The sequence below is a fragment of the Ammospiza nelsoni genome, chromosome 21 (assembly GCF_027579445.1).
Source record: "Ammospiza nelsoni isolate bAmmNel1 chromosome 21, bAmmNel1.pri, whole genome shotgun sequence".
In the NCBI taxonomy this organism is placed as follows: domain Eukaryota; kingdom Metazoa; phylum Chordata; class Aves; order Passeriformes; family Passerellidae; genus Ammospiza; species Ammospiza nelsoni.
This window is the reverse complement of record NC_080653.1, coordinates 7,749,657-7,777,432: the sequence shown is the minus strand read 5'-3', so window position 1 is coordinate 7,777,432 and position 27,776 is coordinate 7,749,657. Positions and strand designations below refer to the sequence as shown.

The 27,776-nt window shown below is 60.5% G+C and overlaps 2 protein-coding genes across 6 annotated transcripts in view; one reads left to right on the top strand and one right to left on the bottom strand.

The window, feature by feature from the left end:
- Positions 1-21,421, top strand: part of MYO18A (myosin XVIIIA) — a 36,454-nt gene extending 15,033 nt beyond the window's left edge. For 2 of the 5 annotated variants that reach the window (XM_059486817.1, XM_059486816.1), the window contains 36 exons: positions 35-177; positions 844-944; positions 1,033-1,096; positions 1,206-1,350; positions 2,739-2,750; positions 3,207-3,383; positions 3,462-3,552; positions 3,637-3,829; positions 4,139-4,225; positions 4,783-4,924; positions 5,134-5,293; positions 5,373-5,559; positions 5,661-5,895; positions 6,701-6,810; positions 6,899-6,964; positions 7,210-7,338; positions 7,792-7,935; positions 8,912-9,001; positions 9,087-9,206; positions 9,283-9,394; positions 9,496-9,623; positions 9,727-9,881; positions 11,026-11,149; positions 11,226-11,426; positions 11,723-11,833; positions 12,158-12,262; positions 12,374-12,520; positions 12,610-12,723; positions 12,856-12,972; positions 13,075-13,158; positions 13,356-13,493; positions 14,558-14,743; positions 14,836-14,975; positions 16,021-16,065; positions 17,572-17,694; positions 20,790-21,421. In XM_059486817.1, coding sequence (XP_059342800.1) covers positions 35-177; positions 844-944; positions 1,033-1,096; positions 1,206-1,350; positions 2,739-2,750; positions 3,207-3,383; positions 3,462-3,552; positions 3,637-3,829; positions 4,139-4,225; positions 4,783-4,924; positions 5,134-5,293; positions 5,373-5,559; positions 5,661-5,895; positions 6,701-6,810; positions 6,899-6,964; positions 7,210-7,338; positions 7,792-7,935; positions 8,912-9,001; positions 9,087-9,206; positions 9,283-9,394; positions 9,496-9,623; positions 9,727-9,881; positions 11,026-11,149; positions 11,226-11,426; positions 11,723-11,833; positions 12,158-12,262; positions 12,374-12,520; positions 12,610-12,723; positions 12,856-12,972; positions 13,075-13,158; positions 13,356-13,493; positions 14,558-14,743; positions 14,836-14,975; positions 16,021-16,065; positions 17,572-17,694; positions 20,790-20,928 — 4,565 coding nt within the window. In that variant the 3' untranslated portion in view covers positions 20,929-21,421. Of the gene's footprint in view, positions 1-34; positions 178-843; positions 945-1,032; positions 1,097-1,205; positions 1,351-1,681; positions 1,703-2,738; positions 2,751-3,206; positions 3,384-3,461; positions 3,553-3,636; positions 3,830-4,138; positions 4,226-4,782; positions 4,925-5,133; positions 5,294-5,372; positions 5,560-5,660; positions 5,896-6,700; positions 6,811-6,898; positions 6,965-7,209; positions 7,339-7,791; positions 7,936-8,911; positions 9,002-9,086; positions 9,207-9,282; positions 9,395-9,495; positions 9,624-9,726; positions 9,882-11,025; positions 11,150-11,225; positions 11,427-11,722; positions 11,834-12,157; positions 12,263-12,373; positions 12,521-12,609; positions 12,724-12,855; positions 12,973-13,074; positions 13,159-13,355; positions 13,494-14,557; positions 14,744-14,835; positions 14,976-16,020; positions 16,066-17,571; positions 17,695-20,789 lie in introns of all 5 variants that reach the window. The other 3 variants (XM_059486819.1, XM_059486818.1, XM_059486815.1) reach the window with 2 other exon arrangements.
- A 661-nt stretch (positions 21,422-22,082) lies between these two features.
- PIPOX (pipecolic acid and sarcosine oxidase) lies at positions 22,083-27,172 on the bottom strand. Its single transcript, XM_059487098.1, has 9 exons — positions 27,158-27,172; positions 24,550-24,651; positions 24,097-24,245; positions 23,525-23,726; positions 23,240-23,422; positions 23,022-23,174; positions 22,809-22,955; positions 22,625-22,700; positions 22,083-22,530 (listed from the first exon to the last, which is right to left on the bottom strand). The coding sequence occupies exons 1-9, from the start codon at positions 27,170-27,172 to the stop codon at positions 22,400-22,402; spliced, it is 1,158 nt and encodes a 385-aa protein (XP_059343081.1). The 3' UTR covers positions 22,083-22,399.
- Between the last annotated feature and the right edge of the window lie 604 nt (positions 27,173-27,776).

Here is a 27,776-nt window from a genome sequence, read left to right as displayed (position 1 = left end):
CAGCCCCTGCACTGCTCTGCTTCTTTTCCTGCAGTGGAGAAGTGGCAGGCTCTCTACACCATCCTGGAGGCTTTTGGCAATAGCAGCACCGGCATGAACGGCAACGCCACGCGCTTCTCCCAGATCATCTCCCTGGACTTCGACCAGGCTGGGCAAGTGGCGTCTGCCTCTGTACAGGTGAGGGGACCAGGGTGGCCCCCCCAGCAGGGCAACTGGTCCATCCTTGCCAGTGTGGTTCCCCATGGTGTGGGATCCAGCCCATCCTCATGGGAATGTTGTCCAGAGAAGCTGTAACTGCCCCATCCGCTGTGGCAGTGTTCAAGGCCAGGTTGGACAGGGCTTGGAGCAACCTGGGATAGGGGAAAGTGTCCTTGTCCATGGCAGGGTTTTGGAACTCGCTGATCTTTCGGGTCCCTTCCAATCCAAACCATTCCATGATTCTCCTGGTGTTTTGTACACTACAAGCTCTGCTGCAGAAGTACAGCCATGCTCACAGCGCTCAGCAGCCTGGCATCCTGCTCTTGTCCTTTTTCACACCCATCACATGGGATCCTTTGCTGAGTTAGTCCCCAAATCAGTCCCAAAATGCTGTTGTGATAACAGCAGAGCCCTTAAAATCCAGGAGATGTACTCCATGCTCTTCTAGTAACATTCACTGAAGAGAGATGTTCATGGGCTGCGTGGGTGATGTTTGTATTCACATGGTGCCCTGCAGTGAAAGGGAGACTCTCACAACTCCATGAGGACCCTGGGCAGGCAGCAAGGATAAGGCTGGGGTGGGTTGGGGGTCTCAGTGGGAGTGGGGCACTTGGGGACAGTTCCTCACTGTCTCCCCTCTGCCAGACCCTGCTGCTGGAGAAGCTGCGCGTGGCCCGGCACCCGGCCAACGAGGCCACCTTCAATGTCTTCTACTACCTGCTGGCCTGCTCTGACAGCACCCTGAGGTGAGCTGGCGGGGAGAGCATGGCCTCCATCGTGGGGGGGTCCCTGGGACCTCCCTCACGGGGCCAATCACGGTGTTTATCCCTGCAGGACTGAGCTTCACTTCAACCACCTGGCAGAGAACAATGTCTTCGGCATCGTGCCCCCCTCCAAGGTTGTTGCCATGGGGGGCTGTAGGGGAAGATGGGGGTTTCTGGCCCATTTCAGTGCAGGGGGAGGCAGAGCTGGGCTCCCAGACCAATGGCTCCTGTTGTTTTCCACAGCCAGAGGAAAAGCAGAAGGCAACCCAGCAGTTCAGCAAGCTCCTGACAGCCATGAAGGTGATGGGCATCTCAGGAGATGAGCAGAAAGCCTTCTGGCTCATCCTGGGGGCCATCTACCATCTGGGAGCTGCTGGGGCAACCAAAGGTAACAAGCTGGGAGCCATTACCGAGAGGAGATTTGGGACTGAGGGATGTGAGGGGTTCCAGAGACACTTTGCAAGTGCAGCCTGCAGTGCAGCCAAGCCCTGGGGGAGAGGGTGGGAGGCTGTGTCAGCTGAGGGACAGTGCCCTGCCACCCTGAATCCTCTGGGGCACCCAGCTTTGTCCCCATGGTTGGGGTGGTCTCATTAACTGGTGGGAATTGAACATGCCCACACCCTGCCAACCTGGGGGAGTGGGGGCCTGGGTGGGGCTGAGGCAGCTGGGGGGTGTCCCCCATTCCCAGTGTAACACCTTTCCCTCCATCCTCCTTGCAGAGCCACTGGCAGATGGAGCTGGTAATGGGAGTGGGGAGGGCTCTGCTCTGGGGGGTGCCACGCAATGCAGATTTGGGGGCTGAAATGGGGGCTTGGGATGCTGCTGGTGTGCTGGGACCAACCCTGACCCTGGCTGGGTCCTGGCAGCCCCAAATTTGCCTGCTGCTCATGAGGAGTCCCATCCCAGTCCTGTCAGCACCATTGGTGGTGTGGGTCAGGGCTGCCCTGGCACACAGCTCTCACCATGGGTGTGAGCCTCCCACAGCACCAGCTTTGCTCTCCATTCCTGGGGATGGCAAATTTGGCTTTGGGGGCTGCTCTTTTTCCCCTGTGGCTTTCTCTTTCTGCCTGTGGTGCTGCACGCTGGTGGGAGAGCTGGGCATGTCACCCCAAAATGGGCACCTGGAGCTGGTGGCTGCACCCAGGGCATTTGCAGCCCTGGGGGAAAAGATGATCTGGGGATGAAGAAGGAGTGACCAGAGGGGTCTGGGTGCACACTGGGGCGCGGGGCTGGCCTGTGGGGTGCTCTTGGGGTGCAGTGCTGGCCCATGGGGTGCTCTCAGGGCACTAGAGGGCAGCAGGGCCCCGCTGCAGCCGCCAGAGCGGGATGCTCAGGCAACTCTGGAGCCTCTCCATGGGAGCCTGCTATGGGAGAGGATCCCAGATCCTGCTGGGGGGGAGCATTGCTGCATCCTGCTTGGGGTGGGCATCCCACCCCCAGTCTGTGCTGCTGCTGCTGCTGAAGCCTCCCCTGTGACTCGTGGATGCTGGGAGTGCTCAGAGCTGAGATACACCAGCCCCACAGTCTCCTTGGATCCAAAAGTGGCTCCCAATGCACTGGGGCAGAGCCGAGCTGCTCCCCAACATTGCCCACGGTGCGGGGGGGCTCAAAGGGAAGGGACCCCCGTGCTGGTCACGGTTTGTCCCCTGGGGAGGGGCAGGCGTGGCATGTGCGGTGGCGTGGTGGCAGGAGGGTGTCCCCCGCCGTGCCATCGTGTGCCGTTGTTTCTAACCCGTGTCTCTGTTCGCATGGTGCATGCTGCCCTTTGCAATGCAGACGCCGACGAAGGTAAAGTCCTGTTCTGTTCTCTGTGTGTCTCTGGCTTCCCCCTCCTCTGTGCCACCCTCACCCCGCTTCCCTGTCCCTGTGTGTCACCATTAACCGGCTCCCACCGCCCCCCAGCGTCCGTGTGTCTGTGTCTGTCTGTGTGGCTCTGTCACCCAGCAGGGACATGTCCCCATGTGGGGTGGCTCAGAGCCTCAGAGGTCCCTGGGTAGTGTTGACAGGGGGTCTGTGCTCCACACCAGTGTGGCTCCAGGCTCAGCCTGCAGCAGCACAAAGCCATTCACCCCTATCTCCTGTTAGACCCCAAATATCTCTGTCTCCTCAAACCCCAAAACGGGTGCTCCCATCATCCCTAACCTTCTCTGTGGGTCCCTAAGATCATCCCAGGCCTGTTTGGAAATGCTCCCCATTTTTAGGGGTGCCCTTCCTGGCTCTGAACCCCCTTTCTCCACCCTTCAGCTGGGAGGAAGCAGTTTGCACGGCACGAGTGGGCTCAGAAAGCCGCCTACCTGCTGGGCTGCAGCCTGGAGGAGCTCTCCTCTGCCATCTTCAAGCACCAGCCCAAGGGCACCCTGCAGCGCTCCACCTCCTTCCGCCAGGGCCCCGACGAGTCTCCCCTGGGGGACAGTGGCACAGGTAGGACAAGGTGTGGTGGGGACAGCGGGTGTCCCCCAGGGATGCCGTGTTGGGGACACTCAGGCTTGCTTTGGGCAGGTCCCAAGCTGACGGCGCTGGAGTGCCTGGAGGGCATGGCAGCTGGCTTGTACTCCGAGCTCTTCACACTCCTCATCTCCCTCCTCAACAGGTACGTGCTGGGGGGGCCAGCAGGAGAGTGGGGGTGCCTGCCCGCACCCCCTGACCCCACTGTGTCCCTCTGTGCTCCTCCCAGGGCGCTGAAGTCGAGCCAGCACTCGGTGTGCTCCGTGACGGTGGTGGACACCCCTGGGGCACAGAACCCCAAGCTGGCAGGGCAAAGCCGGGGTGCCACCTTCGAGGAGCTGTGCCACAACTACGCCCAGGAGCGCCTGCAGCAGCTCTTCCACCAGCGCACCTTCGCCCGCGAGCTGGAGCGATACAAGGAGGTACCAGGGACACCAGGGCTGCCATGGCCTCCTCCACTCCTGCCCTCCCATAGCCACATGAACATCTCCTATGTGTCCCCCCTGATTTCTTGTGCAGTGGTCATTTTGGACCAGTCCAACCAAAGCTCAGTGTCCAGGGGCTGCTGGAGCACAGCACAGGAGGGCTGGGCTGGGAGGTGGTGGAGTTAGCACTCTGCATCACTCTAAACCCCATCAAGACCAGCACCCTGATGGGCTCACGCTCCCTCTCACTGCTACTCTGCAGTGTGGGTGCTCACCTGCCTCTGTTCCTCTGTTCCCCCTCACCAGGAGAACATAGAGCTCGCCCTGGCTGATGCTGAGCCCAGCTCCTCTGGCTCCATAGCTGCTGTGGACCAGTCCTCACACCAGGCACTGGTAAGAACCTTCCACTCTTCCTTCCAGCCCCATCATGGCAGCAGATGGGCAGCTTTTTGGCATTTTGGTGGTAGAGGGGAAGGAAAGGGGCTGATGGCCATGAGAGCATGGGTGCAATTGTGTGTGCAGCCCACATCTTTGTGCATCCTGCAGCATGGTGTTCCCTTCTTGTTCTGGGAGCTGCCTGTGCTGTGGGCAGGGGGCCTGGAGATTTCTGGGGTGTTCCAGTTTTCAAAGTGCTCTGGTCCCTGGGATGCTCTGGTCCCCAGGGTGCTCAGGTTCCTAGTGTCCCAGGGTCCCTGGGGTTCTCCATTCCCTGCTGGAGGAGGCTGCTGGCACCATCCCTGTGCTGGGTTTCAGCACTGCATTTCCCACCTCAGTGAGATGTGCTGCCAGTGTCCCATATGGACCTTTCCCTTCTCCACTAATCAGGAGCCCTCTCCCACGGTGTGAGGTTGTGTGCTCCCTGGGTGGCCTGGGTGCCCTGTGTCACCCCGTGTCCCTGCCCTGGGGGACCCTGGTGTGCTGGGGTGGCTGCCAGTGTGGTGACCCTGCAGGTCCGGTCTCTGGCCCGCACGGACGAGGCGCGGGGGCTGCTGTGGCTTCTGGAGGAGGAGGCTCTGCAGCCGGGGGGCAACGAGGACACCTTGCTGGAGCGGCTCTTCTCCTACTACGGTCCTCAGGAAGGGGGTAAAGAAGGTATGGAGGGGGGCCTGGAACCGTGGGGATGTGTCCACTAGACCAGAAACAAGCTCTCCAGTGGAAGATGTCCCTGCCCATGGCAGGGAGTTGGAATGGGATGATCTTTAGGGCGCCTTCCAACCCCAGCCATTCTGGGGTTCTGTGACATGCCCCAGTGAAACACTCATCCCCAGGGCTGTGCCTATTGGTGCTGTGTTTCCCTGCAGGGCACAACCCGCTGGTCCCCAGTGACAAACCCCGACACTTCCTCCTGGGACACAGCTCGGGGACCAACTGGGTGGAGTACGACGCTACGGGATGGCTCAACTACGTCAAGCACAACCCAGCCTCCCAAAACGCCTCTGCCCTGCTGCAGGAGTCCCAGAAGTGAGCAGGGCCCTGGGGTGGGGGCGTGGCAGGGGGGAGAGGTGACGCTGGGGGGTGACGTGCCCTCCGTGCCCTGCAGGAAGGTGATCAGCAGCCTGTTTGCGGGGCGCGGCGGCTCGGCGCTGGTGCTGTCGGGCTCGGTGGCGGGGCTGGAGGGCGGCTCCCAGCTGGCCCTGCGCCGCGCCACCAGCATGCGCAAGACCTTCACCACCGGCGTGGCCGCCGTCAAGAAGAAATCCCTCTGCATCCAGATCAAGCTGCAAGTGGTGAGTGAGGGGGTGCCAAGGGGGATCCCCACATCTGGCTGTGGCACCTGGCTGGGGCACCGCCGCACGTCACCGCTCACCCCGCTCTGCCGCACCCGCAGGACGCGCTCATCGACAGCATCAAGAAGTCCAAGCTGCACTTTGTGCACTGCTTCCTGCCCAAGGCGGGGGCTGGTGGGGACCCCCAGGCCATGCTGTGCCGGCGGGTGAGCAGCAGCGAGCTGGAGCTGCCGGCAGAGCACTGCGAGGCCGGGCTGATGCAGCTGGATGTGCCCCTGCTGCGCGCGCAGCTCCGCGGCTCCCGCCTGCTCGACGCCCTCCGCATGTACCGCCAAGGTGAGCCCTGCCACCAGCACCAGGGCGTGGAGGTCCCAGCTGTGTCTTCTCACTGGAGAGCCAAAGACCCCCAGGAGTCCCTTCAGCACCTGCCCTTGCTCTGAACTCTGGAGCCTCTCCCCAGGGTGGTCCCATCCCTGTTCCCCCTCCCCTGCTGGGCTGTTATCTGCACTGGGGACAGGCATGGCCTTAATTGGGCGTCTCCCCTGGTGCCGCTGGTTCCTGGCAGCAATCCCATTGGCATCCAGCCCCTGTCCCGCTGGAACGAGAGCCTCTGGGTTGTGCTCAGCAAAGCATTTATCGATACATTGGCTGGCCAGCCACCCGGCCGAGGGTTTATCACTTGGAGGCCGGACCCTTCCTGCCATGATTGGAAATCGATGCCACCTGCACACCTCCTGGATCGATGGCCGTGGCCAGCCGCCCGTGCCGGGGTCAATGTCCCATCAATACCTCATCGTTAATTAAGATATGGAGGCTCAGTGCTGGAGCCTGATGCAGGAGTTGGCTGTGGCTCAGAGTGGAGCCAGAGCAGGACTTGCACAGGCAACACGTGTCGCTGCTCTCCCCCCGAGGAGGGATCTGGCTGCTTTCTCCTCAGATCCCAGCCAAAACTGCTGGAGGATGCAGCCAAGGAAAGCCTGAGGGCATTCTAGCTATGCCTGACCCCATGGGGAGCTTGTGTCACGTGGGGCAACCCTGTCAGCTCTCCCAAAACATGAACCCCAGCATGTCAGGGCACGTGGGGCTGTCCCTGGCCATCCCCTGGGCATCCACACAGCCCCACTCTCCCTTGCTTCCCCAGGTTACCCTGACCACATGGTGTTTGCGGAGTTCAGGCGGCGCTTTGATGTCCTGGCTCCACACCTGACCAAAAAGCACGGGCGCAACTACATCGTGGTGGATGAGAAGCGGGTATGTGCTCCGTGTCAGAGTCACTGCTGTGGTCCAGGGTCCCCTGCACCTCAAAGGGCCTGGCCCTGACACCTTTCCCTCCCTGCAGGCAGTGGAGGAGCTCCTGGAATCACTGGACCTGGAGAAGAGCAGCTACCACATGGGCTTGAGCCGGGTATGGTGCCCGACACCACTGGGTGTGGGTGTGGGCAAGGCTGTGCGTCATGGCACGGTGGGACACCAAAAGGGCAGCACTGTTCACTCCCACCCACGGCATTCCTCATGCCTGGGGAATAAAACCTCACAATGGGACGGGACCAGCGGCTGAGGAGGGGAGAGACACATCCCCACCAGCGGAGGGTGGCACGGTGTGGCCGGAGGGATGCCGGCACCCATCGCTGTCCTGCTCCCCTCCCTCAGGTGTTTTTCCGGGCTGGATCGCTGGCCAGGCTGGAGGAGCAGCGGGACACGCAGACCAGCAGGAACATCACCCTTTTCCAGGCAGCCTGCAGGGGCTTCCTGGCACGGCAGCACTTCAAGAAGAGAAAGGTTCGTCCCAGCGGCTCTCCCCTCCCCACTCTGCTGCACAATTTCGCCTAAAATGGGCAGTGCAGCCTTTCTGCGCCTCCTGGGCCAGCACCTCCTCCTCCCGCCTCCCCCGGAGCCGTGGGGGGCCAGGGGGAACCGGGGGGCCAGGGGGAACCGGCAGGGAGGCTGCTGGGCATCGCTGCCGAAGGATGAAGCCACGCTTCAGCTCCTACTTTTATCATTAGAGAAGGTGTAAAACAGGCATCTTACAGTGCCTCATCTTCCTGAGATTAGCACTTAGAAGGGCTGGAGAGGATCAAACAGCAGATTTGCTGGTGGAATTGGCCCAAATGCTGATGAAGGGAAGCATGCTGGGGTGCTGGCAGGGGTGCTGAGCACCCACACACCCCACTTTGCCCTGCTGGTGGCCCTGTACTGACCCCATACCCCGTGCTGACCCCGTGCCCTGCACAGATCCAGGATTTGGCCATCCGGTGCGTGCAGAAGAACATCAAGAAGAACAAAGGGGTGAAGGATTGGCCCTGGTGGAAGCTCTTCACCACGGTGCGGCCCCTCATCGAGGTGCAGCTCACCGAGGACCAGATCCGTGGCAAAGACGTGGGTATCCATGCTGGGGGATGCTGGATGGGGCAGGGAGGGCTCGGGGGAGCGTTGGCCTTGGGGTGGGATGCAGGACCCCGTGGTGGGGTCACATGCATAAGCTAATGGTGGGGTGGGATGCAGGATCCTGAAGTGGGGTGGGAAGCAAAGCCCAGGGAAGGGAGGGATGCAGGATCCTGTGGTGGATTAGGATACAGGATGCCGCGGTGGGTTGGGATGTGGGAGCCCGTGATGGGGTGAGATGCAGGACCACGTCTGCCCGCGCCAGGCTCGAATTGCTCCCTAATTTGCGAATCAGCATGTCATTAGCATCCCGAGAGCCGGCTGTTGCTTGAGCCCAATTACAAGCGTGGAGAATGGAAATGAAACCGTGCGCCGAGAGGCAAATGCGGGGGCTCCGCTCGCACTGGCAACCAGACACTGGTGCACCCGGCGAGCACGAGCTGCTGCCTGGCTCAGCTTTCACCCCGACCTGCTGGGGACAGGCACCTGGCTGGGGGCACCTGGGCAGGGGCACCTCCTGCCCCCCCGGCCTGTGCTGGGACCAGAGGAAGAGAGAGGAGGATGTTAGCAGCCAGACATGCTTCCACAGCACTGCCTGGTGGCCCCTGGGCATCCTGGCCAGCCCCCTCCCTCCCCACCTGGGCTGGGTGCACCCAAACCCTTCAGCAAGCTGCTGCTGTGTGGATTTGCTCCCACCTCCTCTCACAGGGGATGTGGGTACCCCTGTGCAGCTTTTCTGGGACTGCCTGGCATTTCGACACCATTTATGGGGTTGGAGTCGGCACGACGGCAGAGCGGGTTGGGGAAAGTCCCTGCCCTGCCCTTGGCAGGGGAGAGCAGCCCCAGGGAGCCCCCACCCTGCTCATCCCGTGCTGGGGGGGTGCTGGGGAGGGGCAAAGAGCTGCCAGCCTCCTACCCGCCAGCCTCTTCCCTGCGCCTGCCCCCTCCCTCACCGCCCGCTCTGTTGCAGGAAGAGATCCAGCAGCTGAAGAGCAAACTTGAGAAGGTGGAGAAGGAGCGCAACGAGCTGCGGCTCAACAGCGACCGCCTGGAGAGCAGGGTAGGTCTTTGCAGCAGCCGGGATGGGGTTTGGTGCCGTGCCAGCCTGGCCCAGCCCACGGTTCCATTACCCCTGGCACCCCCAGATCACAGAACTGACATCGGAGCTGACGGACGAGCGCAACACCGGCGAGTCGGCCTCCCAGCTGCTGGACGCTGAGACGGCCGAGAGGCTGCGGGCTGAGAAAGAGATGAAGGACCTGCAGGTAAGGGTGCCCCTCCCCAGCCTCACAGTGTCTCCTGTCCCCCTCAAGTGCTCACCACGGCCATGTCCCCTCCCAGGCCAAGTACGATGCCCTGAAGAAGCAGATGGAGTCGATGGAGATGGAGGTGATGGAGGCTCGGCTCATCCGGGCGGCTGAGCTCAATGGGGAGCTCGACGATGATGATTCAGGTATGTCCTGCCTCCAGTGCTGGCTGCTGGGACACCCTGCAGTGTCCCCTTCTCCCTGTGCCACCCCCACAGCCCCTTGGTGACCACATTTCCCCACACAGGTGGTGAATGGCGGCTGAAATACGAGCGAGCGGTACGGGAGATCGACTTCACCAAGAAACGGCTGCAGCAGGAGCTGGAGGACAAGCTGGAGGTGGAGCAGCAGGGCAAGAGGCAGCTGGAGCGCAAGGTGAGTGGGGGCTCGGCTCTGGGGACTCCCCTCAGCATGGCTGGGACAGCAGGGACATGGTGGCACCCCAGAGCCCACACTGCCTGCCCACCTCTGCCCGCAGCTGGCGGACCTGCAGGCGGACAGCGAGGAGAGCCAGCGGGCGCTGCAGCAGCTGAAGAAGAAGTGCCAGCGCCTGGCTGCTGAGCTGCAGGACACCAAACTGCACCTTGAGGGACAGCAGGGACGCAACCATGACCTGGAGAAGAAGCAACGGAGGTGGGGACAGTGCGCTGGCAGTGGGGGGGACATGGGTGACACGCCCCTGGCGAAGTGGCATTACCATTTTAGCAGGGATTTGGGCACCTCACCAGCTCGTACTTGGCCGAGGTGTCTCCAGCAGGATGGGGCTGCCCAGCTTGGATGTGTTTGTTGTGGGGGGGATCCCCATTGCCCTTTTGGGGGGCCCAGAGCTGAGTGATCCCATCCATGTGGGGTCCTGCCCCATGGTGGAGGCTGCTGGTGCCCTGCATCTCCACCCGGCACGCGCCGCCATCCCGTCCCCTCTCCCAGCCCCAAAGTTTGCTAACGTTATTAAGCAGCAGGGACGCTTTCATCTCATTATGGTAATGATCGCACACACAAATACAGCGAGAGAATCCAATCTAATTAATTTCAATTTCCGTGGATTGGAGTCTGTGCTAATGCAGCTGTTTATTACCCAGCGCAAGGAAAAATGGGGATTAGCTGCCGAGGTGTTTAACGCAGGTCACAAACTCAAGCGCAGGGTTGTTTTCCAAGCCCCAAAGGCAGTGATTTTGGAGTAAGCCCAGCTGATCCCATCCCAGGGGCACTGGAAGAGACTGCCACGTGGCTGCCTGGCTACAGGCTGTGCTGAGCACTCCTTCAACAGCGGTTTGTATCCCGTCTGGGGGGTTGTGTGTCCCCTTTGGGGATGGGACTGGTGCCATGTCATGTGGAACTCCCACACTGGGATGCAGCTATGGGAGCCGAGGTACCACAAGAGCCCATCTCTCCTAGGGACCCCTCCATGTCCTGCTTGGTGGATTTGGTGTCCCTAGCTGCTTTGGAGTAGCCAAGCCCCTGCCATTGGCAGGCATGGTCCCATGGGCACATGCTGGCCCTGGAGAACAGCTGAGGTGCTGCTGGAGTTGGTGCTGCAGGTGCTGCACTCCCCTTTAGCTTGGAGTGAAGGCATCAAGAGGAGTGTCTGAGTGACTCGGTGCCACCATGGTGGCAATTAAAGACTCATCAGCACTGTGTTTCAAACAAGCACTCAGCAGCACACCACCCTTCCCAGTGCTTGCTGCTGAGGGAAGGGGATGCTCCGTGCAGTGCCCTGGCACAGGGCTGAGGATCAGTCCCCGGGGTGCTGAGTGCTCTCCCCACTCTCCCCATGCAGGTTTGACAGCGAGCTCTCGCAGGCGCATGAGGAGGCGCAGCGGGAACGGCTGCAGCGGGAGAAGCTGAGCCGAGAGAAGGATGTACTGGTGGCTGAGGTCTTTGGCCTCAAGCAGCTGCTGGAGGTGAGTAGCCCCCAGACCCTCCTCAGCCTCTCAATCACTGGGTGCCTCGGGCTGATAGTGACCCTGTCTCTCACAGGACAGGGACTCGGACATCGCAGGGCTGACACAGAAGGCAGAGGCGCTGGAGGCAGAGCTGCAGGACATCTCCTCCCAGGAGTCAAAGGATGAAGCCTCCCTGGCCAAGGTGAAGAAACAGCTGAGGGACCTAGAGGCGAAGGTCAAAGACCAGGAGGAGGAACTGGATGAGCAGGCTGGGACCATCCAGATGCTGGAGCAGGTACAGCGGGGAGGGGCGAGGTTTCTGGGTGGGGTGGTTTCATGCAGGGCTGTTATTACCTGGGCTGGGCTTGCCTGGGAAGAGGAGGCAGCCGCCCTGAGCCCGGCGTCAGGCCAGGCATCACCGCGGCCGACACAGCTCCCGGCCCTCCGTGCCATGGCCCGCCAGGTCACCATGGGGCGGGCAGCCCAGCTGGCCTCAGACCGGGGGGTTTTCAGGGTGAGTGGTGAGTGAGAGAGTGCCATGGAGGGGTCCCCACGTCCCGTTTGCTCTGAACACATCCCCACTATTTGCAGGCGAAGCTGCGGCTGGAGATGGAGATGGAGCGGCTGCGGCAGACCCACGCCAAGGAGGTGGAGAGCCGTGATGAGGAGGTGGAGGAGATCCGGCAGTCGTGCCAGAAGAAGGTAGGGCTCAGCTGTGTCCCCTCTGCCCAGGAAGGCCTGGGATGCATCCCCATGCCCTGGCTGGGTACTGGGAGCTGCCAGCTGGGCACTGTCATGCAGCACTCGGCTCCCACGCAGCGACCACAGCCTGGCTCCACCGGCCCGGCGGGTCCGACCGGTCCTTCTGCTGCCCGGGCCAGCACGCTCTGCCGGGCTCTGTGCCTCTGGTTGCGCAAACACCCAGCTGGTGGGGTCACCCAGTGTCTCCAGGCTGTGGGGACACGTGAGGAGGGGTCATGACCCCTCCCCGCTGCCCTGACTGGCTGCCCCCTGTCTGTCCCCCAGCTGAAGCAGATGGAGGTGCAGCTGGAGGAGGAGTATGAGGACAAGCAGAAGGTGCTGAGAGAGAAGCGGGAGCTGGAGAGCAAGTTATCTGCTGTCAGTGAGCAGGTGGGGTGAAGGGCAGCTGGGCATCTGCCTTGCTTTGGGGACCCTGAGGTGGCCATGGTGGGGTGGACACCCCTGTGGCATGGAACTGTGGCAAAGTTTCCCCTGCCACAGGCCAACCAGAGGGACTTTGAGACGGAAAAGCGCCTGCGCCGGGACCTGAAGAGAACGAAGGCGCTGCTGGCTGATGCTCAGATCATGCTGGACCACCTGAAAAACAACGCGCCCAGCAAGAGGGAGATCACCCAGCTCAAGAATCAGGTGTGCATCTAGACACTCCTCATACTGCAGGGTTCAAGGACACAGGGTGTCCCTGTTCCCTGGCCAGGCACTGAGCTATATCCCTGCAGCTGGAAGAGTCGGAGTTCACCTGTGCAGCCGCTGTCAAGGCCCGCAAATCCATGGAGGTGGAGATCGAGGACCTCCACCTGCAGATTGATGACCTTGCCAAGGCCAAGGGAGCGGTGAGTGGGTTTGGGTTGGGATGAACCATGGTGGGGCCATGCCCCATTTGCACCCATGTTGTTTGGAGTGGGTTTGGGGGGTGAGTGCCCCATTCTTGGGATGCAGTGGGAGACATGTGTGTGTCCCTGCAGCTGGAGGAGCAGCTGAGCCGTCTGCAGCGGGAAAAGAATGAAGTGCAGAGCCGGCTGGAGGAGGACCAGGAGGACATGAATGAGCTGATGAAGAAGCACAAGGCAGCTGTGGCCCAGGTGAAGTGGGAGGAGCAGCTGCACCCACTCCACCCCCTCCAGATGTCCCTCTTGGAGCCCGTGCAGTGGGATCCCCACTCATGGCCCTGATGTGTCCTGCAGGCATCCCGGGACCTAGCACAGATGAATGACCTCCAGGCACAGCTGGAGGAGGTCAGCAAGGAGAAGCAGGAGCTGCAGGAGAAGGTGAGGATGCAGCTAGGACAATGGGGGGCACCCAGAGACCATGCAGGACTGCCCTGCACCATGGGGGTGCAGAGAATTCTGGTGGGAAGCTCTCCATCAGGATGGGAGCAGCGTGGCCAGCAGCTCTCCTCCAGGACAGCGTGGCACTGGGGGCAGGGTGATTGTGGTCGAGGCTGAGGCTGTGCCCTCTCCCGCAGCTGCAAGGTCTGCAGAGCCAGCTGGAGTTCCTGGAGCAATCCATGGTGGACAAGTCGCTGGTGAGCCGGCAGGAGGCCAAGATCCGTGAGCTGGAGACCAGGCTGGAGTTCGAGAGGACGCAAGTCAAGCGCCTGGAGGTAGTCACGGGGCTTTCCCTCTGCTCCAGCCGGGACAGGGGTGCAGCAGGACCACAACGAAGCTGCCTGAGAGTTTTCTGAGCGCCTCCCCTCCCCACGGCCCCCCACGCTGCAGCCCTCCCCCTCTGGCAGCCCATCCCTGTCTCCACGGGGAAGGCTCCCTGCAAGCACTGATAACAGTAATCCACCGCCCAGCCCGGCAAAGTGCTGCTCTTTCCCTGCATCGACTTAGGGAAATTATAGACTCCCCAGTCCCGCAAACGCAGCCTGTTTTATATTCTGCCTCCGCAGCTCTGCCGGGGAGCGCGGCAGCTTAGCTCTCCTCTTCATATTTTCCAAGCTATTATTTCCTTCTCCACTCTCTCTGCCGGGGCCATAAATATGCAGCGGCTGGCTCAGTGGCTGGGGGAGAGCTGGAGCTATTTTTTCCCTACGTTACATGTTTTAATTACTTCACACACAGTTAAATCTATTTTTCCAATTCAACAAAGCCCTTGCTGTTGTTCTGCCCCTTAGCTGGCCCTGGGAGGGGGTGGTTTCTCCTCCATCTTCTTGTGTAAATTGATGGGAGTGGGATCCATCCTCCCATCATCTGCTGGTGGGTGTCAGGGTGAGAGTGCGGGGTGAGAGGTCCATTTGGGGTGACCCTGGTGCTTGGCAGAGCCTGGCCACAGAGCTGAAGGAGAACAGGGAGAAGCTCTTGCTGTTGTACTGGCCGTGGGAGGGGGTGGTTTCTCCTGCATCTCCTTGTGTAAATTGATAAGAGTAGGATCCCTTCTTGCAGTACCCGCTGGTGGGTGTCGAGGTGCAGTTGTGGGGTGAGAGGTCCATGGGGGATTTGGGGTGACCCTGGTGCCCGGCAGAGCCTGGCCACGTGGCTGAAGGAGAACATGGAGAAACTGAGGGAGGAGCAGCCCTTGCTGTTGTACTCCCCTTTCCCTGGCCCTGCGAGGGGGTGGTTTCTCCTCCATCTCCTTGTGTAAATTGATAAGAGTGGGATCCATCCTTGCAGTGGGTGTCGGGGTGCAGGTGTGGGGATTTGGGGTGACCCTGGTGCTCGGCAGAGCCTGGCCACGCGGCTGAAGGAGAACATGGAGAAGCTGACGGAGGAGCGGGATCAGCGCGCGGCCGCCGAGAACCGGGAGAAGGAGCAGAACAAGCGGCTGCAGCGGCAGCTCCGCGACGTCAAGGAGGAGATGGGCGAGCTGGCCAAGAAGGAGGCAGAAGCCAGCCGCAAGAAGCATGAGCTGGTGAGGAACCCGTGGTAGGGCCAGCCAATCCAGTTCCCTGAGGAAGGGGATGTTCCCTGAGGAATCCAGCTCATCCCACTCCCTTCCCGCAGGAGATGGACCTGGAGAGCCTGGAAGCTGCCAACCAGAGCCTGCAGTCAGACCTGAAGCTGGCCTTCAAGCGCATCGGGGACCTGCAGGCGGCCATCGAGGACGAGATGGAGAGTGACAGCAATGAGGACCTCATCAACAGGTGAGAGCACCCAGGCACAGCTCCCCTGCATCCCTGGGGGTCACTGCTTCCCTTTGCCACTCCAGAAATGCCACAGGGACCCCTTGGCTCTGCCTGGCCCTGGCAGGATGCTGTCTGTGCATCCATCCATGCATCGTGCACACGTGCATCTGTCCATGCACCCGTGTCTGTCCGTCCATGCATCGGGCACCTGTGCACACAGGCATCAGTCCGTGCATCTGTGCATCCACCCCCCACCCGCAGCCCCCATGAGCTTCAACCACTTGTGGAGGTGCCTGAAATGCATCCAGAATCCTGCCAGCTGGCTGGAAACAGCCCAGGGAGCCCCAGGAGCCAGGGCAGCACAAGCTGGCAGGAGGTTTGGGATGCTGGGATCCAGCCCAGCCCAGGATAGAATTATAGAATCATACAATTGTTTAGGTTGGGAAAGACCTCTGAGGAAATCGACTCCAGCCATTAACTCGGCACTGCCATGTTAGCACTAAATCATGTCCCCAAGTGCCACATCCAGACATTTTTTAATGTTTCCAGGCAATGGCTCCACCACTTCCCTGGGCAACCTGTTAAAATGCCTGACCGCCCTTTTGGTGAAGAAATTTTCCCTAATATCCAATCTAAGCCTCCCATGGCACAACTTGTCCTCTTGTCTTATCGCTTTTTCCTTGGGAGCAGCACCTGACCCCCCTGGCTACAACCTCCTTTCAGGAAGTTGTACGGAGTGAAAAAGTTCCCCCGATCCTCCTTTCCTCCAGGCTGAGCCCCTCCAGCTCCCCCAGTTGCTCCTCATCAGATTTGTGCTCCACATCCTCCCTCAGCTCTGTTGCCTTTCTTTGGATACACTCCAGCACCCAACCTGGGATGCTGGGATCCAGCTGGGTGCAACCCCACTCCAGGGACACAGGGCAGCCTCACCTCCCTCCCCTGACCCTTCCCCATAATTTAATTTGCCCACCCACTTGGTCTTTTTTTTTTTTTTTCTTTCATTTAATTTCTTTTCTGTTTTGTTTCTCCCCCCTCCAACCCTGCCCCCTCCAACCCCTCCCAGTTTGCAGGACATGGTGGCAAAGTATCAGAAAAGAAAGAGTAAAATGTGAGGAGCATCTCTTTCCTTCCTCCCCTCCCCTAACCCCCACCTCACCCCCAAGGGCCGGGGTCCCGCATGCCACTGGCCCAACTCTGCATGCCCTAACAGCACCCACGGCATGGCCCAGCACAGCACAGCAGGGCACATAACCACATCCCGTGCATGGGGACGGGATGAGCCCCTGGGATGGGCTGGGGGGGAGATGCTCTGCCGTGGCTGATGGCAAATGTGTCAGCATGGGGCAGCCATGGAGCCCTGCTGACACTAATTAATACCCCATCCATGGTCGCTCCCACGACCCAGGTCCTGCTTAACTAACGGCACGTTTGCCTGCACATAAACTGTATTTGATGTGGAGCTTAATTCCATTGGTCAGAAAACCTTAGCTGCCCCCAGAGATTGTTTTTGGGGCTCGTTGGGGTTTTTTTTGGTGTCGTTCTGTGTTTTTTTTTTCCCCCAAGCCCAGCGTTGCCTGGATGTATTGCAGGGGAGGGAGATGCGCAGGATGGAGAGCGGCTCGTTGCTCTGAATTTAAAAAGAGAAGCATTCATATACAGGGTCTATCCAGGCCTGTCCCTTGTGCTGTTTGCTTTCATTCCCAGGCAGGGAATAAGCCCAAAACCAGGTGGAGAAAAGGCCATTTAACATCCTGTCATACATCCCATCCCTTCCTTGGAGTGGCCTGGTGGGAGCGGGGTGGCGAGAGGGGACCACACCGCTTCAATTTCCGTATAGATCCCGACGCTGCTGCCGTAGCCCTAATGAAAGCAGTAAGCGCTGAGGTATTAAGAGAGATTTATTCAGGGATGCTTTTAACGTGGAGGAATGGATTTTGCAATGCAGACAGCACCTTCTTTCTAAAGGCAATCAATATGGTTACCAACGGCCGTTATAAATTAGATGGTTTAAGCCAGATAGGACTTTTTTTACGCCGGGACGTAAATCAGGGGCTCTGGGGCACGGCAGGGCTGTAAATCTGCCCGCTGTGCTCCCAGCCCGCCGTGCCAGAGCGTTTCTGTTCCGCCTGCTAAACTCCTGTTTACCCGGGGCCATCAGCATTGCTCTTCCTCGCTGTAATTCTGCGCTCCACGGCAGCCTATAAAATGAACCCACTTATTTCCTCCCCAGTCCTGGAGCTGGAAATCTCCTGTGTTTCTGGAGCTGTGCCCTGCCTGCTGCCCCAAAGCCAGGCCTTGCTGTCTCCAGCTCTGGAGCCAGGCAGTGACAGGGAGATGTTGGGCAGAGGGTGCAGGAGCCCCTTGGGCAGCCACAGGGGTTTAGGGGTGCTGCAGGGAGCCCCTGGCTTGCAGGTTGAGCTATGTGTGTGCAGATTATGCCCCAGAGATGGAGCAGAACCATAGGATGGGGTTTCACCCATGCCAGGGTACACAGGCAGTGGGTGCTGGAGGGGTTCAGTGCCTTCCAGTGCACTTCCATCTCTCCAGCACCCATAAACTCACTGCCCCTTGCTGACCTCTTGCTTTCTTCCACCCTGACCCGCTCCTCTGGCAGCGACGGTGACTCAGATGTGGACTCGGAGCTGGAGGAGCGCGTGGATGGGGTGAAGTCTTGGCTCTCCAAGAACAAAGGCTCCTCCAAAACACTCTCTGATGATGGCAGCCTGAAGGGCAGCAGGTGGGTGCAGGGCTGGGCATGGGGCTGGCGGGCAGAGGATGGGCTGAGCTGTGCTGGGACATGCATAGGGCTGGGTGGGTGCCCGTGGGATGTGGCATTTTGTGCTGTGTTCCCCCCTGGTGCTTGTGTGGATGGCCAGGGAAGGATTAATGCTGGTGAGCGGCTCAGTCTTCATTGGGGACACATCTCCCCTCACCCAGGGGGAACTCCCTGTCTCCTTTCCCTCATCCTACCATGGAGGCATATGGGGCATCCACAGCCCCCACCCCATTTGCCTCCCCAGGGCTTGTGGTGCTGGGCTTTAGCTCTGTGCAGCATTCCATCTCTCCAGGATTGATTCCCTGCTCCATCCTGCCTTCCTCTGCAGCCCCGCCCCATCTCTCCCCACACCTCTCAAAATGTTGGCAGAGGTGGGGAACGTGCCCAGGTGCACCCACGGCATGGGGCTGAGCACGCAGCCCCACTCCCCCCTGTAAAAAGCTTGCCTGCTGAGCGCAGATTGCTTTTATCCAAACCCAATTTCCTAGCAGGGCTCCAGGAGTCCCAGGGGACTCCCTCCCTCTGCCGAGCAGGGGGGAAAGATCTGAGCTGGTTTCTGTTAATTGGTTTAATTTATTCAGCGGTGCAGATGTAAAACATTTTGTTATTGGAGATAATTCCACCTTTTCTGAAGTCGGGAATCAAACGCAACGGCTCCAGGTAGCCGACAATGAAATAAATTGAAGGCAACACTTTAAAGGGGGGATCAAAGTGCTGGGCTAGAACAATTCCCCCATTTACATGACATTTTTCCACGATGCCATTTCCCGCTGACGCAAATTGCCGAGGCCGCCCCCCTCCTCCTCCCGCTCATCTCCGTGTCTCTCTTGTCTCCCCGGTGCGTGCGGGGCCGCGGTGCCGCGGCGCAGGTCAGCCCCGCCGGACGGCCCCGAGCCCGAGGAGCGGCCCGTGTCCGTGTTGAGCTCCCTCAGCTACAGGAAGCGGCCGGGCCTCAAGGACTCCATAGGCGGCCTCGGGGATGAGCAGACGCTGTTCAGCGCCCTGGCCGAGCGGCCGCCTTCCCCCGAGCGCCCCCCGCGCCGGGCGGCCCGCGGCGGCGAGCCCCGGGACCGGGCGGCCGTCATCGCCCGCGCCTTCGCCGACGCCAGCGGCCGGGCTCGCCAAGGGCTGGACAAGCGGTGGTCGCTGTCGGCCACCGACGTAGAGAAAGCGTCCGTCGCCTCCGCCCCGGTGAGCCGCGTCTCCTCCGCCTCCTGGCGCGGGCTGGAGGACGGCGACGATGGGGACGAGGGATGCTCGGTGCTGAGCTTCGCCCTCTCCAGCCCCGGCAGCTTGCGCAGCCGGCGCGGGGGCCCCGAGGGCCGCCCTGAGTCGCGGCTCTCCCTGGCCCGCAGCCGCCTGGAGGAGGCGGACGAGGGGTCCCGCGGGCAGCCCCTCCTGGGGCGCAGCTTCTCGGTGCCCCCGCGGCCCCGCAGCGCGGCCTCCGAGGAGGAGGAGGGAGCCGGGGACGCCCGTCCCGTGCGGCACCGCTCCTACCTAGACCCCGACCTGGAGGCCGCCATCCAAGAGGTGCTGAGCTACCGCCCGCTGCAGGCCAGGGGCTACTCCAGCCCCGACTCGGGCGATGACGGCCGGAGTGTCCGCAGTGTCCGCAGTGTCCGGAGCGCGGCCCCGCTGGGCGCCGCTGACCGCCCCTCCGGCAGCCTGCGCCGCTCCGCGTCCGCCCTCGACTTCTCCCGGCACACCTGCCGGTGCCGCAGCAGCTCGGGCTCCTCCGAGGAAGAGGAGGAGCAGAAGAAGAAGAGCTCCAAGAAGCGTGCCAAGAAAAGCAAGAAGAAATCCAAGAAGAAGAAGAAGAAGCAGCAGTCATCATCATCCGAGTCCAGTTCCTCCTCCGAGTCCTCCTCTGGCTCCACCAGCTCCTACCGCAGCACCTCCAGCGTCAAGAAGGGCCCTCGGGGGGCGGGGAGCGAGGAGCCGACACGTCCCACCCGGGGCAAGAAGGAGGAGAAGCAGCGGAAAAAGCAGGTGGACAACCTGATGATGAAGTACCTGTACCGTCCCGAGAGCGACTGAGGCAGGAGGTGGGAGCGGTGTGTGCCGTGCAGCATGAGCCTCCCCGTGTGCCACTAACCGCTCGCCCTAACCCTCTCCTGGCTCCGGAGCTCCCCTCCGCCGGCATGGGGCATGGGGCAGCCCTCTGTGCCTGCAGCTGCCCTGCTTTGGGCATCTCCATCCGTGGGGAGATCCCCGGCGTGGCCGCAGCAGGACCGGCAGTGCCCGTGTGCTCGGGATTAGCAGCTGCGGGACACCAGGAAGTGTTAATCCCTTCCTGGCTCCCCAGCCGTCGCCAGGACACATCTGGATTTATTCCTTCAGGAAATTTGTAAGGGTTTGATGGGCAGCACAGCGCCCAGGAGCGGAGGGGAGTGGGATGGGTACTAACATGCACCCACTGCAGTGTGTGAGCATGGGGGGAGGCAGCGCCCAGGTTGGGCTGCTGGAGCTCAGAGTTGCTCTGTGGCCTTTTGGGTGCCTGTGATGGGAATTTGGGGTGTGAATGGCATCAACCTGCAGGACTCTGGAGCTCTGCACGCTGTTTGATGCAGAGAGGGTGTGTTTGGGCTCGCTGGCAGCGATTTCAGAGCAGGCTTCATCCTTTCTGATGGCTGAATAGGAGAGCGGCTGGAGGAAGGGAAAAAAGCCTTTTGGAAATGTGGTTGCCTTGAGCTGTCTGTTCCAGAGGAAGGGAAGGCATCATGGGGAGCAGCACCCCCAGCACCCAGCCCTGGGCTCGGGTTCAGGACCCTCAGGGTGTCTGGGAGCCCTGGTGTTGGCATTCAGGGCCTCGAGCCTTTTCCTGGGCAGGCTCAGCTCGGCCCCACTGCAGAGCAGGGGCTCAGCTCAGCGCAGCGAGGAGCTGTTTGCAGTGAGGCATGTCCCAAATATCTCGGAAAGAATAAAAAAGGAGGCAATCAAGGCTCCATCCAGCTGGCTGCCGGCGTGCTGGCTCACGGGAGTCGAGCTCAGCAGCCAAGCCATGCCGGGGACACGGAGCCCCTCACCACCCTCCCTAACCCTGCTCTCTCCCACAGCCCCACGAGCTCCCGGCACACCTTCACCTACGACAGATGGGACGACGAGCAGGACGCCGGGGACAGCACACGCCGCTCGTCCCGCAGCTCCCCCAGTGCCAGCGAGGCGGAGAGCCGGGCTGCCGAGACCCCCGCCTAGCCCCCCGCCGCCGCTTCCCACCGCCCCGGGAGGGAACGCTCAGCCCCGGGGCCGCCCCGGGCAGCCGGTATTTGTTCTGCACGGGTTTGGGGGGCACGCACGGGAGGAGCAGCCCGGCCGGCTCGCTGGCTGCACCCCCTTCCCTCCCACCTCCTGTCTGTCCCTGGCGGCGGAGTCGGCTGCTCGGGCACCCGGGATTTATTCCTCAGTGCCTGCTGGCACCTTGTTTTGTAACTTAAACTCCCCCCTTCGGCACCCTGCCGTCCTCTTACACCCCTTTTAGTTGAGCCAAAGACGTCTCTCGCTGGCCGGGCCCTGGGGAGCAGCCGGGAGGGGGACATGGGGAGAGGGTCCCATGTGCCCACCCGGGTTTTTGTGACCCCCCCCCCCAGCCCCCCACCTCTGCCTGGCTGTTTTGCACTAGCCCAGCTGTGCATCTTCCCTCACCCCCTTTACTTTCAGTATGAAAATAAACGTCATTTCTGGCTGGTGATACTGGCTGCTGCCTGCTCCGTGTGCCTGGGGCGGTCTCCCCGTTTTGGGGGGGTGTTTGCATGGTGGAAGGGTCTGATGGAATGCATCCATCCCCAGCAGGGATGCAGAGCTTCATGGAAAGGCCAAGTCCAGCCTCTTCCCTGAGCCTGCTGCACCCATGGGTGCTGGGGAGGGGAGCGGGGGGGGAAGCCCTGGTGGGTGCCAGTGCTGAATCATTTATCAATCTTCATAAATATGCAGATGAGCAGCGGGACAGAGCCTCTGCCTGCTGGCGTTAAATAATTAACGCGGAGGAGATGATGATGTGCGTTGCTGGCTGCCTGAACGGCTCAGCCTCGGCCCTGGCCCTGTGCTGTCCCCGTGCCACGTGCTGTGCCCTGGCCCCGGGGACACCCTGCAACCCTGGGGACCCCCCTCCCTCCCTGGCAGGTTGTTTCCCTTTCCCCAATATCTCTTGGAAGCACGCAGGCCAAGCTCGGTGCTCGCTGCCATAAAGCCACGCTGCGCTAATGCGCTTTCATTAAGTGGGAGCGATCTAATGATAATAAAATGGCACATTTAACATTAAAACATTTAACTTGACTCCTAAGCGAGTGTGTCTCTCTGCGCTGCTCCTGCTCCATCTTCATGAGTCTGACAAAGCTTCTTAATTTGTTCCCCAGGAGTGGGTGCTTGGTAGAGATGGCTTGGCACCGCCTGGCATGGGGGATGCTGGATGCTGCCAGGTGGGGAGTCAGGGCACCAGGGTGCAGGGATGTGGGGAAGAAAGGATGAGAGGTGCTGGGTGGTGGAATATGGGGACGTGGCAATGCAGGGTGTCTGGGGTGTGGGGTTGGAGGAATGCAGCATGTTGGGAGGCTCCAGGGTGCAGGGAGATGGAGATACATGGAGGTGTACTGGGTGTGAGGACACCAGGATGCAGGGACACAGCTGCAGGCCAGTGTGATGCCATGGGGGCACTTCTGGGGCCCCACACCTACTGTGCAGCCCCGAGCACACCAGGGAAACGAGTGATGGCAAAATGGGCCATGTTGTAGGATGGCTCCTCGCCCAGGCTCAGCTCACACAGCAACTTCCCCACCACCGGCGCCAGCTTGAACCCATGGCCTGTGGGAAGGAGAGGGAAGGTGGGGACACAGCCATCCCCATAACCCTGGACAGCTGTGGGGTGCTGGGCTGGGGCATGGCTGCCCTCCCCTACCTGAGAAGCCAGCACCAATGACGATGTTGCTGAACTTGGGGTGCCGGTCCAGGATGAAATCTTCATCTGGAGTGTTCTGGGGAGCCAGGGTGTGAAGGTGAGGGGACAGGCTGGGGTCCCCCTTGGGGTGGGGGAAGGCTCAGGACCCCGGATGCCCGGATCTGTGCCCTGGGGAGGGTCTCACCGTGTAGAGGCAGGTCTCCATCACTGCAGGCTGGCTCTCCAGCCCGGGCAGGTAGCTGCTGATGAAGCTGCTCAGAAGAGCGATGTCAGAGCGGGGGGCCTGGTCCCACTTGTCTGGGTCGGTGGGGCTGCCATGGTGGTGGCACACCTGGAGCACAGCTGGTCAGGGCGGGCTGGTTAGGGAATCCCCCCCCTTCAGCTGTGCCCTGCTCACCTTCATCATCCCTGGGTACTCTATGGAGGGCAGCCCGTAGATGCCGTGGGGGGCTTGGCTCAGCCCCAGAGTCAAGAAGCAGGGGCTGACACTGCCCAGGCCAGCACTCCCAGGCTGCTTCTCCCTCCAGTAGCAGACATTGATGCGCAGGGGCTGGAATCATCACTCCATTAGCTCTGGCCATGCCTCTGCCACCCCCCCGTGCCACCAACCTTTACCTGCAGTGGCAGACGGAGACCCAGCTGTTCCACGAAGGCACCTGTCCAGGCTCCAGCCGTGATGATGAGCCGGGGGGCTTTGTACACCCCAGCAGTGGTGGTGACGGTGACCGTGGCCCCAGGCTGGATGCTCAGCACCTTCTCCCCATCCCGCAGGGTGCCCCCGTGTCGGCGAAAAACCTCCTGGGTGGGGAGGGTGACAAGAGGTGGCTGCGAGCCAGGGGACCTCCATCCCAAAGCATCCCATGTCATCCCAGAGCATTCCCTCCCCTCTGCAGCACCCACCTGCACTGCCCGCAGTGCCCGGTCGGCGAAGAGCACCCCGGCGGTGCTGTCCAGCACGGCCACCTGCCCAGCCTGCATCTGGAAGCCAGGGAAGCGCCGGGACAGCGCCGCGGCGTCGAGCACCTCCTCAACACCCAGGTTCCTCCTGCAGGCCTCCAGCTCCGGCTCTCCCGGCGGCCCCAGCAGCACCAGTCCCGTCTGCCTGCGTCCCACCAGTCCCGTCAGCTCGCCCTGCTCCCCCTCCCTGCAGGGACCCCCAGCTTGCTTTGCCCCCGGGGGAAACTGAGGCACGGTGACAGCAGTGATGCTTGGGATGTGCTGCACCCTGGTGCTGGGGCACAACGCAGTGGGATGCAGGGAACAAGGGCAGAGTGAGGTGCATGGGGACTCTGCCCCCTGATATTGCAAGAGTTATCAGTCCTGATACCGACACCAGAGGATCATTTAGTTGTTCATTTACTTAATGACATTTCCTTCGTGGAGCCCCATAAATTCCCAGGAGCTGGCAGTTGCCTGCCAAGGAAGCCGCATCCCACCCAAAGGTCACCGCCCCCAGTCCCTGTCCCCATCACCTGTAGAGGGTGGTGCCGGTCTCGGCCTCCAGCTGCTGCCAGAGGCGGAAGCAGTCGGGCATCATGCGGGAATAGTACTCCTGGGGGTAGGCGCTGCGGATGATGCGGCTCTGCCCGTGAGAGCTGCCCCGAGAGTGGGGCACGAGGAACTGCGAGGCAGAGGGGACACGGGGGTGACCACAGGCACTGCCACCCTCAGTGCCACCATGTGAACCAGCAGCAAAGGGCACCCTGGGGACGCAGCCTGCCCTGTCACCCACGGCACCAGGAAAAAGCAGGAAACGGGGTGCTGGGGACAAGAGGGTCGTGGCATTACGGACAGGGTGTCCTGGCACTGGGGACTGCAGTGCCAGCAGCAGCTCTGCTCCGTGCCACGGTGGAGGGCAGCCAGGACTGCAGGCAGCCGGCCCAGCCTGTTGGGAATGGGGAGGTGGCAGAATGGGGCCACCATACCTGCTCCAGCAGCAGAGTGTCCCGGTGGCGCTGGGCCAGGTGGTAAGCGGTGAAAGAGCCCTGGATGCCGGCCCCGATGACAATGACATCGTAGGTGGATTTCTGGGGCTGGCTTGGCGCAGTCATGTCCGTCCTCTTCCCTGCTGCTGTCTCTGTGTCTGTCCTCGTCCCTGCTGCTGTCTGTGTGTCCGTCCTCGTCCCTGCTGCTGTCTCTGTGGCGGCTGGGAGCCGGCCAAGGGGAGGAACGGGGCAGAGTCCAGCCGAGCCGAGCGGGTGGTGGAGCCTTGCCCAAGTTCCTGTGGGGACACGGGGGCACACAGGAGCCACACTCTTCCTGCCCCTTGCAGCTGGCCAGGAGCAAATATTCTCATTCCAACACCTGGTCCCAGCAGGGCAGGCAGCTCAGCTGGTCAGGGTGGCACAGATGTGAAGGAAAACCACTTCCAATAATTCCCCCTTTCCACTGGTCACTGCTGGCTCCAGCTGTGGTGGGACACAGGGTTTCCATTTGTGTGCCAATGGGAAACCCCCCCTTGCTTCCAGGCAAACAGGGCTTTTTTTCCCTCCAGCACAATTTATTGCAGCCATAAACCATTTTGTCGCCATCTTTAGTTGTTATTTTTTTAACAGGAGATAGGGGTGATTTAGGGCTCACCAGAGCTGCCAGGATGCAGTGTGGTGGATTTTGAAAATCTGTAAAATTTTGGGGTGTGATTGAGATTTGGGGACAATGCCTCAGAGTGGGGGATAACACAGGCAGGGGCTGCCAGTTTTGCCCACTGCCACCACTGCCCTGTGCTGCCTGACATTCCCCTTAATTAGGGGAATTAATTTACTCTGGCTTCTGCGGTGTAAAAGGCATTATTTACTGGTTAATTGTCTTTATTACAAAATGTTAAATACCATTATTTATTTTCCACTTGCCTCTGGTGATGAATGAAGCACTGGGGAGCACTGGAGGCTCCCACCAGGCCACAGGGACACCCCAACATGGTGCAAAGGCAGAACTGGCTGCTCACAGTGATGGGGAGGTGAGAGGAAGAGGATGGGCAGCACGGGCAGAGATTGGGGTCCCCCCAGACCCCTCATCCACCCCACTGCCCATGGCCACTGCTGCAATGAGAGCATCCCAGCCTGAGCATCACCACCGTGCCCAGGGCTCTGCATCACGCAGGGCCCCGTTAAATCAGCGCATCCTCGCTCGCCTTTGATGTTACAAATAATTCAGCAATTTCCCTGGGTTTCAGCTGACTTTTTTTTTTTTGCTTTGAATAGCCCCTGTGCTTGCTCTTCCTTTTTTGCTGGAAAGATGAAGAATAATTAATTATCCATGAAACGTTAAATGGTAGAAATGAACTCCTCTCCTGTTAGCGGCGTGGTAATGGAACGGATGGAAAAGCCTCGCTCGTGTGGTTATAGTGATGGTGAGATCTTTGGTGGGGTGCAAATCACCATCCCCAGGGCTCTGTGGGACCCCTCCAGCCATCGTTTTTGTTCTGGTGACTCCAACCAGGGCTGAATGCAGGTATCAGGGAGATCTGCACCCCCGAAGCCCAAAAAGCAGCTGTAGGACCTCAGTTTGCCTTAGGATGAATTTTCAAGGGGTCCCCCCAGCCTTGTACCAAGGTCTCCATCATCTCTGCTGTGTCCTCTTCACCTGGGTTTATACTGACTGGAAGCAATGCTTGTGGCAGCAAGAAATCCATTTCCCTGAGCAGCTGGTGTGGGTCAGGAGAGCTGAGTAAAAATGGAATATTCCCTGTGTGGGCTGGGCGGATGGATGGGAGAATTTGGGGCTGGCAATGGCATGGGGAGGGGGAAATGGGGGTTTGGGGAACTGCCTGGCACACGTTGTGGAGCTGCCCTATCTCAGATCCACGTGGCACCGGGGAGGTGGGGAACAAGGAACTTTGGCCAAGGCTGGATCACGGCAAGGATCAGATGCAATTTGATGGACAAGGATCAGATGAAATTTGATGGACAAGGATCAGATGAAATTTGATGGGCACTGGACCCTGCACCCACTGCACCCTTTTTCCACTGTATGGTGGGACAGAAGTTTCCCAAAATCCCACCACCCATCTATGCCAGCCTCGTTTTTCACCAAGCACAAACCAACACTTAATAAAGAATTAGGGAGCAATGCTCTTCCCCAGGGAGCTGAGGCAAACACAGCATCCTTCTCTCCCAGCTGCAACACTGGCTCCATGCATGCTTGCCCCCATTTTCCTCCCCAGACCTCTCCATTCCCAACCCTTTGATGGCACCGGCAAAGAATTGTTTGTTTTCTGTCAAAAGCAGCAGCGGCTGAAGGCAGCCCCTCATTAGCAGTCCAGGTACATGCCTGGGGATGCATCAGGCAGATTAAAATTATTTGAATATCATAATATTAGAAACTTCAATTTGGCCTCAAAATGCTCATCTTCCGAGCCCTACCAGGCCTTTGCTGCATTAAACATTGATGGCGCTACTGGCGGATCAAAGTTTTGGGTTTAGAGCTGAAAGTGCTTTGCAGAAGAGCCGGCGGCACCCCCGGGATGAGGAGGATCCCAGCACCACTTCCAGCCCTGCTCCCACCGCAGCCGTGGGGCTGGGGGCACAATGGCACAGCAGGCAGTGCCATGGGGCTGGTGGCACAGCAAACTGTGCCATGGGGCTGGTGGCACAGCAATGCCATGGGGCTGGTGGCACAGCAGACAGTGCCATGGGGCTGGTGGCACAGCAATGCCATGGGGCTGGTGGCACAGCAGACAGTGCCATGGGGCTGATGGCACTCAGCCCATGACGTGGGGCTGGCTGCTGCTCCCGGCTCCCCATGCCAAGCCGTGCCATTCTCCATGGCGGGAATGATGCAAAGCAGGACCTGGGATTAGAATTAACCCCCCAGCGGAGCGGGGTGCGTGGGCTGTGTGTGCAGCGGGGCTGGCCGGGCTGCGGGGGATCCGGCGAGGCGAAGCCATCTGGGCTTTTGGAGGGGTGGGGAGGGGGTAATTAAACAAAGAGATTTTTTTTTTTCTAATTTTAATATATTTTTAACACCCGCAAGAGCCGTCCATCAGCCAACACGGAGCTGCTCGGTGCCGGTGCCAGCACCATCTGCCCACTGCAGGGCTTGCTGCCCTCCGGGAGCCCGAGACAGGGGGCTGGGGAGGGGCTCTCGGAACCCCACCACAAAGAACACCGGCCCCTCTCTGTGCTGCTCCGGGTCCAGGTGTCTCTGCTTGGAG